Consider the following 10,909-nt stretch of genomic DNA (forward strand, 5'->3'; position numbering starts at 1 on the left):
GGGAGGTTCTCGTCTATAGTCTTAGAGTTTAGACATAGACAGATGGGGGATTTACCTTGCATAGTGTTGGGGAGTGCCAGCTGAACTACGCAAGTGCAAAGGCGACCAATAGTTCGACAGTTATACAATCCGGATGAGTCGTGTGAGTGTTTGAGTCATGGTTTAAAGTGGTATGCCTTGATTGTTCTTTATATGTAGCTAAGCACGATGATATTTATTGATTGAACTATATGATTACTGCTTGGTTATCTAGCTCACCCTTGTTTTCTTTGTTGTGTGCTGCTTGTGTATGTTTTTCTTTGTGATGATCATCCACTTGGATAGGAGCAGATGTTGTTGAGGAGGTTCCCTTGGAACAAGAGTTGGAGGATGCTGATGATGCAGTATATAGGATTTTTAAATTTAAGTTGATGTTATTTTGAAGTACTCTAAACTGTTTAAGTTTTAAGTTCTGTTCTTTTGTGGATGATTGTAATATCAGCTACTGAACGACTATTCTACTTTTACTGTTCTTTTTATTGGAATGTGGACGCCTAAGTTATATGATTGTGGTTAAAAAATGCTTATGTATAAAAAAAATAAAAGAAAAACAAATACTGTCTCAAAACAATTAATATAAATTCTTAAATTTACTAATTAGTTATAGAACAGAGTATCCCCTCACGTTATTATTGACATTCATTTATGTCTCATATACAGAATTGCAGACATAACGACATATATATGAAACATGGCATCTCACGAGTTCATGTTATTTTATTATGAAGCAAATCAAGTGGCAGATTGAGTTGTCCTGACCAAGTACCACAAACCTTACTAAATTGAGTCTTCATTCCTCGTGCTCAAAACGGAATTACTGTCACTTATCATTCTTGTTTCCTCTTCATCTTTCTCTTATATATAAAATAATTATTCTATTTTTAACCCTAGTTAATTTTTATTTCAATATCTTATTAAAAAATATTGAATAAAATTAATACAAACTTAATTAATATTGAATATAATAATTAAATATAATATATTTATTTTGGAGGTTGAGATATTATTGCATTATTTAGGCAGCCTTAGAATTAGGAGTTTGTTATATGAGAAACATGACTTTGGGCATGTTCCATCCTTACTAGTCAGCATTATCCGAATCCTACCTCATTTTCTCGAGCTGAATCCAAAAAAAATCAATGAGAAGATGAAAATTTCTATGTATCAGCAAAAATTATGTAGTGAATCCAAAGAGGCAGGGAACAAAAACAACCTTCAAAAGCCGTAAGTCCAGGGGCAGCCACATAGCTATATTGCTTTCACATCTTTCTTACACCATTTTACTTCTTCACTGTCAACAAAGAAAATCAAATAAATAAATAAATAAATAAATGAATAAAAGGAAAGATATGTGGATGAAGCTCTTACAAAAATTCCTTTCATGTAACTATCGTTTTTTCTACATATACCTATCCTTTCTTTCCGCTATTCTTTTCCTTTTCACCCAATTTTTCATACCCAAAAAACCAATGTATATGTATTGCTATTTCAAACAATCAATATTAATTCATTTTATTAATTTTGTTATGAATTTTTCAATGTAAGAAGATTCGATAATGATGAAACTTGAGTCACTTATTTATGAAAATAATGCTATTTTTAATTCAAAACTTTAAGATAATAAGATTTAACTCAGATTTGTATTTTCATCGATCTCTTCCTCAATAATAAATCTCTTAGACATGTAATGAACAACGTAAACATAATGTTGTCTCTAATAATTTAATCATAGTTTAATGTCTCACGTTATGTTCTTGCACCATGATTCGTGTAATAAGAGAATTCTAAACTCAATCCGTTAATAGGAAACAACACAAATTAAGGAACTACCTCAAAAAATGTTTCCTTTGCCTTGTTGGCCAGCACCCTCTATTAATGATTTTTTTCGCATGTATCCTATCAAAGGTTGATTTGGAGAATATCATCACAAATTCCAAAAGTTGTCTTGAGCTGATGTTTTGCCCAAAATTTTATTATTAATTTTAGTTTTATTAGATTTCATTCATGTTATAATTTACAGTGAATAAGGTTAAATTATATTAAAATATGGATCTCTCTGTGCGTACAAGTGTATGAGATTATACAACTACGACCTTGTAAGTTGTATTTGCATGTGGCATTCGAATCTCCTTAAAAAGAATACTAAAATTATTATATTAGATTTTATGTCTTTTAGAAAGTAGTTTAAATAAAATAACGCTGTTTGGTACGAAAGCTTTTGCTCAAAAGTTGTAGCAAATGTCTCATAATAGAAAAAAGAAAAAGAAATTGAAGAGAAGAAAGTAAAATTTTGTACTCATAAAGTACACGTTGACTTTGATTGAAGCCATTAAGAACCATTCTAGTTATTCTCAAATAACTTTTTATTATCTGAAGGCATATAATGGAACATATAATGCAAATGAAAAAAAGAATAAATTATAAGTAAAATAAAAATAAAAATAAAAAAGATGATGAAGGGGTAGTGGAATTTGGTAGTGTCTAGGAGAAACTGCCCAATGAAATGCATGGTGGAGATATGGTGATAGGAATCACACATAGCAAGCTTATAGGTTCGGTTAGTAAGGAACATCTAACGAGAACTTTGGCCTCAAATCTTTCTCCTTCCAAATTTCCACTATTTTTACATCTCACTAACGTTAATAAATCAAACCTAAACATTTTTTTAAATTTATTTTCCCCCTCATTTAATTTATAATATCATAAAAAAATGTGTATTTAATTGTAAAATTTAAGTCATGTTAATCATCTAATTTCAAATTCTAGATTAACTAATTTCGCGTAAAAATTATAATGTATGTGTATATAATGTAATAAAATGCGAGAGATTTAATCTTGATTAAAAATAAAAATTTATAATATATAAATACGTATAAATTTCATTTTATAAATTAATTTATTAATTTTGTGAAGTTAAATTAGATTTAAAATTTAATTTTAAACTTAAAATAACATTAATTTTAAAAGTTTAATAATAAATTATAAACAATTGGTTTCATTAGTTTAGAAAGCTGATCTAATATAAAATTATGAGTTGTAAACTAAACTCTAAAATAGTAAACTCAATTTAATTAAGTCATATTTTTTTGGACTTCCTCCGAGGTTTAATTTTTGACTGCATATGTTTTACTTTTCTTTTTTTTATCGTATAGTTGGTTGGTCAAAGATAAAGAAAGTAGTGAGCATACAATTATTTATTGGCAACAATGGCACAATATCCATATATTAATGTTGATGCCACATTGCATGCAGTGCATCCTTTTTGCATTGTTTGCTTTTAATTCATGACAAGTTTACATCCTTCTATTTACCAACATAACTCTTCCTTTTGCCAACATCTATAAGTTAAATAATGAAAGTTAAGCCCTGTTAATTTAAAAGTATTGGAGAAACAAATAAAGCAGGTGTGTGTATATATATGTATACATATATTTCAAATTTGTTTTAGGTCTCAGATAAATTGTATCCTAAAAAGAACACCAATGTGTGGTGTGTGCTGATTTTTCGAATGCATGATTTATACCAATTATGACGAAGATATATAATTTGTTTCACAGAATGATTAAAATAAAATAATAACATTTTAATTAATGAAATAATTGAAAATAGGTAGTTTTATAAATGATAAAGTAAATTATGAAAGTAATATAGAATTTTAATCATATTTTTTTTATACAAAGTATAACATGTTAACTTGAATATAGTCAAGGTAAATTTTTTATCATCAGGGAACCCAACAAAATTTGAATCAAAATAATACGAAACCTTCAGTTGATCATAATCAATTTTTGTTTTTTTCTAAATGCATTCATTTTAGAACGGACAAGTGTCATTGACATTTTTTTTTAATTTTGTATAAGAAAGAAATGCATGCACATTGATGTTTTTGTTTCAATATAATTTTATAAATGCGATTGATTCCTATAATGTTATGAGTGCTAGTGTAAATGATTCTAGAAAAGAAGATTGAATAAAGTTTTAAATTATTTTTATGTGTTGTTCAATCTAAAATAAAACAATAAGGAGATTAAACATAATTTTTTTTATACTAGTTTATCCTTAACGTTTGTACTATATTACTCTTCCAAATACACAACTTAAGAAGTTTAACTATAGTGGAAAAACTTATTCAAGCAAAATTCTCTTCTATGTATAACTTGATTTCACTGTTTTAAATATCTTTCGAAGTTATAATTGTTATATGATTTCATTTCAACATTGTTGTATAAGCATATTATTCATTATTGACTAAAAAATTATTTTGATCAGCATATGTTTGGATTGAGTTGATTGGTTGATAAAGCGGTAAAATATGTAATTGTTTTGTACAGTGATACTCTGACATAGTTTAAGTGTTATGGTTGAGAGTTGTATAAACGTAAAAGGAATGGATAAATATTATGCTTAATTGATAATGTGAATAAAGTATCATATGGTGAAAATAAGATAAACTTTTCCATCCAATTCTTTTGTTGAGTGTGTATAAGAAAGTTATCTAACTAGATATCATTTATCTATCATGTTTGATAAACTTTGATTATGTATTAGGTGTATACCAGTTTAATATACTTTATCTCCTAAATTTATATACTATGATTGAATTGTTATTCTTTTAATAACATTAACTGAAACCATGAATGAGAAATTTGTTATGTTTGAGTTGTATATCTTCCATTATTTTATGTTAATTTATTTTGTTCATGGTACAACTGTGATAATTATGATACAAGATCATATGAAGAGTTTGGGAAAAAGTAATTCATAATCATTTATATATATATATATATATATATATATATATATATTTATTTATTTATTTATTTGAGTATTTAATTACTAGTTAATGTAATTGGTATGTTAAAAATTACGTGGGCTTCAATAAATAAATTTAGATGTAATAAATATTAAAATTGTTACCACTAATATCTACAAACTAATAAATGAGGGTGAATTGGTTTTTCAAAAACTTTTAATCTTTTAAACAATTTTACCTTATATAGAATAGTTTTTAATACAAAACCGGCTTGTAAGGTGAGGTTTGCATTTCACTTATATATTATAATTTGACCTTATCTCTAGTCGATGTGAGACTTCCAACACACCCCTTCACGCCAATGTATAGACATCTCGTATGTGATAGTAGAAATTGGATGGTCCAATAACAGCCCAATAGCGGGTGAAATAGAAGAATAGAATGCTGATTAACAAAAGAGAAAAAAAACATACAAATTTATATACATTGGATTTAAAAGAATTTATCTCTATAAGGTCTCTTCTAAACAATCTGAATTAGAAGATTTTCTCTGTATCAAACAGAATTTATAAAACTATAAGTGCACCTTAATAATTTTAAACTCCAAAACATCAAAAACTTGATAAACTTATCAAGAACTACGAATGCAATGTTACACACAATTGCATAAAAACTATCACCTACAGTGATAACAACATAAAACATTGAAAAATGCAAAAATATAATAGAACGAGTACACCTGATTTTATAAATCAATCCTATTGTCAAACAAGAAGCAAGTTCATATTGATTAGTTCTTGATAAACTTAAAAAACCCATTAAAGTTTTCTCCAACAACCCAATAACTCTTTTGTCTCAATAATTAAATTCTTAGATTTCAAAATTCATGATTAACAATGAAAAGAAAGCTAGTTTTTAAGACAAATCTGTTTATATTAATTAATTATAAAAATAATTAATCAATTAATATTATTTAGGTTTAAAATCTTATAATTATTGACTTAATCAATCAGAATAGTAAGCTAATTAATTAATAACAGATATATATATATATATATATATTTTTTTTTTTTTAAATTGATTCTTTTCACATCAAAATTAATCTTAATATTAATTATATTTTAAGAATTTTCTAGTTACATGACTCAAATTATTAATATATAATCTATCCATGTTTAAACATCATCAAAATCCATGTTTAAACATCATCAAAAACTTGAAGTGGCACTTGCACTAGGGTCTCCCCTTTTCAACAATAAATTTGAAATTGTTTTAACACTTTCGAAAAGTGTAAAATAAATTTTGAAACTATTAAAAATTGGAGTTAAATAGGTGAATCCAACTTACTATCTTAATTTTTTAATTTTTAAAATGGAAATTTATTTATTTTAATTATCCACTATAATTTATTAATTTGTTTTCCCATTTATATTTTTAAAAATTATTATAAAATTGTATTAAAGTTATACTTTTTTTTACTACATATAGTTTCGATTGTATAGTTAAAATTATAGTTTCAATTCTGATTATTTAAAAATTATTAGAAATTACTTATTGAAATTTAAAAATGTCAATTTTTTAAAATTGAAAATATTAAGCTACTACTAATTATAATTATTAAGAAAAATAATTTCTCTTTGTTATAATTTTTGTAATATTTTTAATATATATTTGTTATTATTCTTATCCTCATTAATATAATCAACGGTTTATTATTTATTTATAAAAATTGCCTAAAGTAAATAATAATTTTTCTCAGATATTATGCAATTATAATATTATAAAACTTAATAGAAATATTTATTTAATAAATATTTTTTAACAATTGTTACAACATAAAAAAATATATTATATGTTTTTTTTGTTACTATCTACATCGTTATAATAAAGAGGAGGTACGCTCTTTTCTTAACCAATTTTTTTTTTATATTTTTCAATGAAATAATTGTATTGTTTAATCAAATAAAAGTAGTTTTCTTATTTAATAAAATACATAATCTCTTCATTCAAATCTAACTAAATAACTTCTACTCCTCAAAATAGGCACTACATTTATTTTTCAAATAATTTTGACAAAATGATAGAGTTTAATGTATTATAATATACAGAAAGAGATGTGACCACGCCTGTTCCCACTTATAACAAACACATTTGGAAAATTTGAAAATAACTTATTTTTTACTATTAAACATTACAAATCCATCTTTTATATAAAATAACTTTATCTGTAAAAAAAACGACTTCATCAATCATAATGACGTGTATAAGAAAATGAATTCATCTCTTATAAAATAATTTTACCCTATATCATTTGCATTTTAATAATAATATATAGAGATAAGGAAAGTTACTTCCAAAATATTTTCAAACGATCATTTATTAATTTAAGATATTATTGATTACTCTTCAGAATCATTAAATTTAAACAGATTACTTATTGAGATTGACTTTAAAGATAATTCTTTTTATTTAGTTTCACATATTATAAGATCATTTCTATTGCAACAGTTATTATGTAATATTCTAATTTTATTGTTTTTTGAGTTAAACTCTGTTACAGATTTTTTTTTCTTTTTTTATTACAAGAGGATCATTTCTATTACAAGAGTTATTACATACTATTTTATTTTATTTTGTTGAATTAGACTCTGTTACAAACTTTTTTTTTCTTTTTCTATTACAAAAGAGTTATTATAATTCCTAATTTTATATCACTTTCAAAGACATACTTGAAACTTTATTTAAAAAGAAATATATTATTTAAATATTTAATCTCCTAAATTTTATATTAGATAAAGTATAATAAAATGGAGAGTGTTCTTAAAGGCAGGTAGAGAGGAGAACACCAACCTTGGTATGCATGTGGCTATGAAAACGAACTGCACTTCAATATTTGGATGCCAAATAATAATGTCCCAATATTCTTGAAGGTTTGAGATCCTTCACCATAAATCGAGTTTCCCCTAATCGATTTAACCACATTTGTTTATCCTTTCTGCATAAAAAAATCAGGTGGCAAAGGAGACAAGAAAATAAAAAAATTATGGTTGGAAAAAGGAATGATAAAAAGACAACTTAGAGAAATCAAGAGGTTGCTAAAGTCACTGTTTGGGAACTTGAACCACAAATTAGTAACTGTATTTAAACTTTAAATCCTTTCGCAGCTCAGCACTTGCTGGACTTTGCTTCGGTGTGGGATCACCACACTCTACATTCTTCACTCTGCAATCTATCAAAATTTTCTATATATTTTACCTTTAACGATCTCTCAAGTTTATTCACCAAAATGAAGGTAACGAAAACTTGCTTTCTCTTCTGTTCACATTATTATTATTCTTCATTTCCAAGCAGCATGCATCATGATCATGTGTCCCTTTGCAGATTTTTGAGTGGATGCAAAACAGAATCAATGGGAGCAATGGAAAAAACAAACGTACTTCATCGATTTCAGCTATCCGTAAGCATATTTTTTTCCTTGCTCTCATCATTCTCCGGCGAGAGGATCATTTTTGCCACAGTTTTTACATGGTTTGATATACTAAGGTCTGATTATGACGTTGGCTAGCTGTGAGTTTTTGTTTCTAGATGCACATAGCGATAAAAACTATTCTGAACAGAGTTAAGAACACAATAATGCTCACGGCTAAGAACAATAAAACAATGTTCACAGGTTGGTGGTGTCTACTGTGTACTGTTTGAGTAAACAATTGTTTATTCTACAGGAACAGAAACTATGCCACTTGGGCTTGATTAGGTAGAGTGAATTATTATTCTGTTTGATTTATCATACAAGAGAAAGTAATATAATAATAATTCAGTTGAAATATATATCCATTGTAACTTTGTGTTTGCGACTTTATATCACCTTGTATAATATTCTATCATTTGTGGAGTGAGTTTGATGATTGTTTTTCCTCCTTCAGATTACACGAAGCATGAACCTTGCAAACAAGAGTTCAGTGACTGGCCTCAAGCACTCCTTGCAATTGGAACGTTTGGGAGCAACACCATGAAAGAAGATTCGGGTGGAAGGAGTAAAAACACTGTGGAGGATTCATCTTCCTTCAAGGATTGCAAACAAGAGATCACGCTAGAAGAAGTTGCAAATCTTCAGAATGAGTTCTGCATATTCTTTAAAGGGCGAGTGGAGCCAAATTTGGGAGGTGAACAAGAAGAACACACCAATGATCTGACCAAGGATTGTTTGAACAGTGAGCATTCTGAAGCTAAAGAAAATGAATCTCTTTCTGATGGCTCCAATGCCATGCGAGGTAATTTCTACCCAAGCAAGAGTATAGTGTTTAGCAGGGGAAAAGATTATTGTTTGGATCATAGCAGTAAGAGAGGTGTTGGGAAGAAATCACTCTCTTTTCTTCTTAAGAAGATGCTTGCTTGCAAAAGTGGTTTTCAACCTACCCCTTTGTTCAAAGATCCACTTTCCACTGAGTCCAGAATGGAGAAGGTAGATCAGAAACCATGCAAATCACCTTATAATCACTCCTTCAATTTTCTTACTCTCATTATACTTTGCTTCTGATCACAGATTTTGAGGGCAATACTTCACAAAAAGATATATCCCCAAGGTTCATGTTCAACTACACCGTTCATAAACAAGTACCTTGAAGCCACACCAATTTCTCAGTTTGATGATGATGAGGACAATGAAGATGGTGATGATGAAGAGGAACTCGCTACTGTTTCAGAAAATGGAAGTAAATGGGTGAAGACTGATTCTGAATGTAAGCTCTGCACATTAAATGATTTATCTACATTATTACATTTTACTCGGTGCCTAAGTTCATGTATAATCATGTTTTTTTCTGTGACAGATATTGTTCTTGAGATATGATTGGTTTGTTTTGCTGTACCTGAACCACTGTGATTATGCATGCTGAAGTCTTCACATGGAAGGTAGTAGCATAAACAGCATGGAAGATATGAAGTAGTGTTCCTACTCTTTTGGATGTATGAATCATGCCAAGGAAAGCTGACAAACAGGAAGAAGAATCTGGAAAAGTTCTATGTTTTTTACAACTTTAATGTAGTCCATGAATGTCACAACATAATCCAGTTTCTTATGGATGAGATCTTAACTTCTGTATTTGTAATAAAGTGTGATTAATTTAACAATAACAAGCTTTTTTTTCTTATCTTTTTCATTCAGCTTTGAAGGTTCTAGTGTAAATGAGAAACAACGATACATTATTGCATGGTTGGTTAAGGGTCACCAACATATATGTTAATAATGTGGATCAGGTCGAAACTTGACATATATACTTAAAATTTTCAATTAAAAAATGAAAATGAGTTAGGCCATGGTAATTTTAGATCATTTCACATTCTTCATTTAAGATTCAAGTATATAAACATTATTTTAATTTTTTTAGCTTTTGGAAAAGATATTTTATCTGTTATATAAGTTTTTTTTTAAATAATTAGTATTGAACAGAAAATAACAGAATTTTATTTTAAAAATAATAACCAATAACTTTGATATAATATTTAATATAAAAACTTTTTTAATAGACTAAACTCCATCTTACATATTTGGATTAATTACAAAAAAGTCAGTAGTTGGATATAGTAAATATTTTTTATTCTTTTCGAAAAAATAAAATGTTGATTACTTAAAAGTACAAGAAAAACCAAGAAGAAAACATGTAAAGTGAGAAAATAATACATTGCAACTGTGAATAAGGCTAACTGCTTGTGGCCATTTGTTAAAAGAATTTTATATATAAATTATTTTCCTAACGAATAAAACTTAAGTTAGTCTTCGAAGTTATATTTACTGTTACATTTGCTTTTGAAGAAAAAACTCAAATAAATCCTTAATAAAAATTGTTTATTTTTAAAACATAAGAACTAGGCACAACGAACCACATTTTCCTCCTACTTTATGACCAGGGAAAAAAGATATGAGGGATATAAAGATATTTCCATTGTTAAACAAACAATAGAAGTTTGCAATTTATATCTCTTCTCTTTTTATACTTTTATTTTATAACTAAGTCGTGTATATATATATATATATATATATATTCTGATTTTCTTGTTTAAAGCATTTATTTTCTCAATCCAATCAGATACGAGAATATGGTTAAGTACATATAGTTT

The 10,909-nt window shown here is 27.2% G+C and overlaps 1 protein-coding gene across 1 annotated transcript; it reads left to right on the top strand.

Moving 5' to 3' along the window:
* The first annotated feature begins 7,992 nt into the window (after nucleotides 1-7,992).
* Nucleotides 7,993-9,914, top strand: LOC124829302 (protein DEEPER ROOTING 1-like). Its single transcript, XM_047302778.2, has 5 exons — nucleotides 7,993-8,084; nucleotides 8,174-8,249; nucleotides 8,716-9,254; nucleotides 9,336-9,531; nucleotides 9,622-9,914. Exons 1-5 carry the CDS (start codon nucleotides 8,079-8,081, stop codon nucleotides 9,639-9,641), a joined length of 837 nt encoding a protein of 278 aa, XP_047158734.1. The 5' UTR covers nucleotides 7,993-8,078; the 3' UTR covers nucleotides 9,642-9,914.
* Nucleotides 9,915-10,909: the final 995 nt, after the last annotated feature.

Source organism: Vigna umbellata, chromosome 2, assembly GCF_029865625.1.
Source record: "Vigna umbellata cultivar VRB3 chromosome 2, Vumbellata_1.0, whole genome shotgun sequence".
Taxonomy (NCBI): domain Eukaryota; kingdom Viridiplantae; phylum Streptophyta; class Magnoliopsida; order Fabales; family Fabaceae; genus Vigna; species Vigna umbellata.

Coding starts and splice junctions, on each gene's coding strand:
- LOC124829302 (XM_047302778.2), top strand. Junction 9,255..9,335: donor CTGAGTCCAGAATGGAGAAG/GTAGATCAGAAA, acceptor TTCTGATCACAG/ATTTTGAGGGCAATACTTCA. Junction 9,532..9,621: donor GGTGAAGACTGATTCTGAAT/GTAAGCTCTGCA, acceptor TTTCTGTGACAG/ATATTGTTCTTGAGATATGA.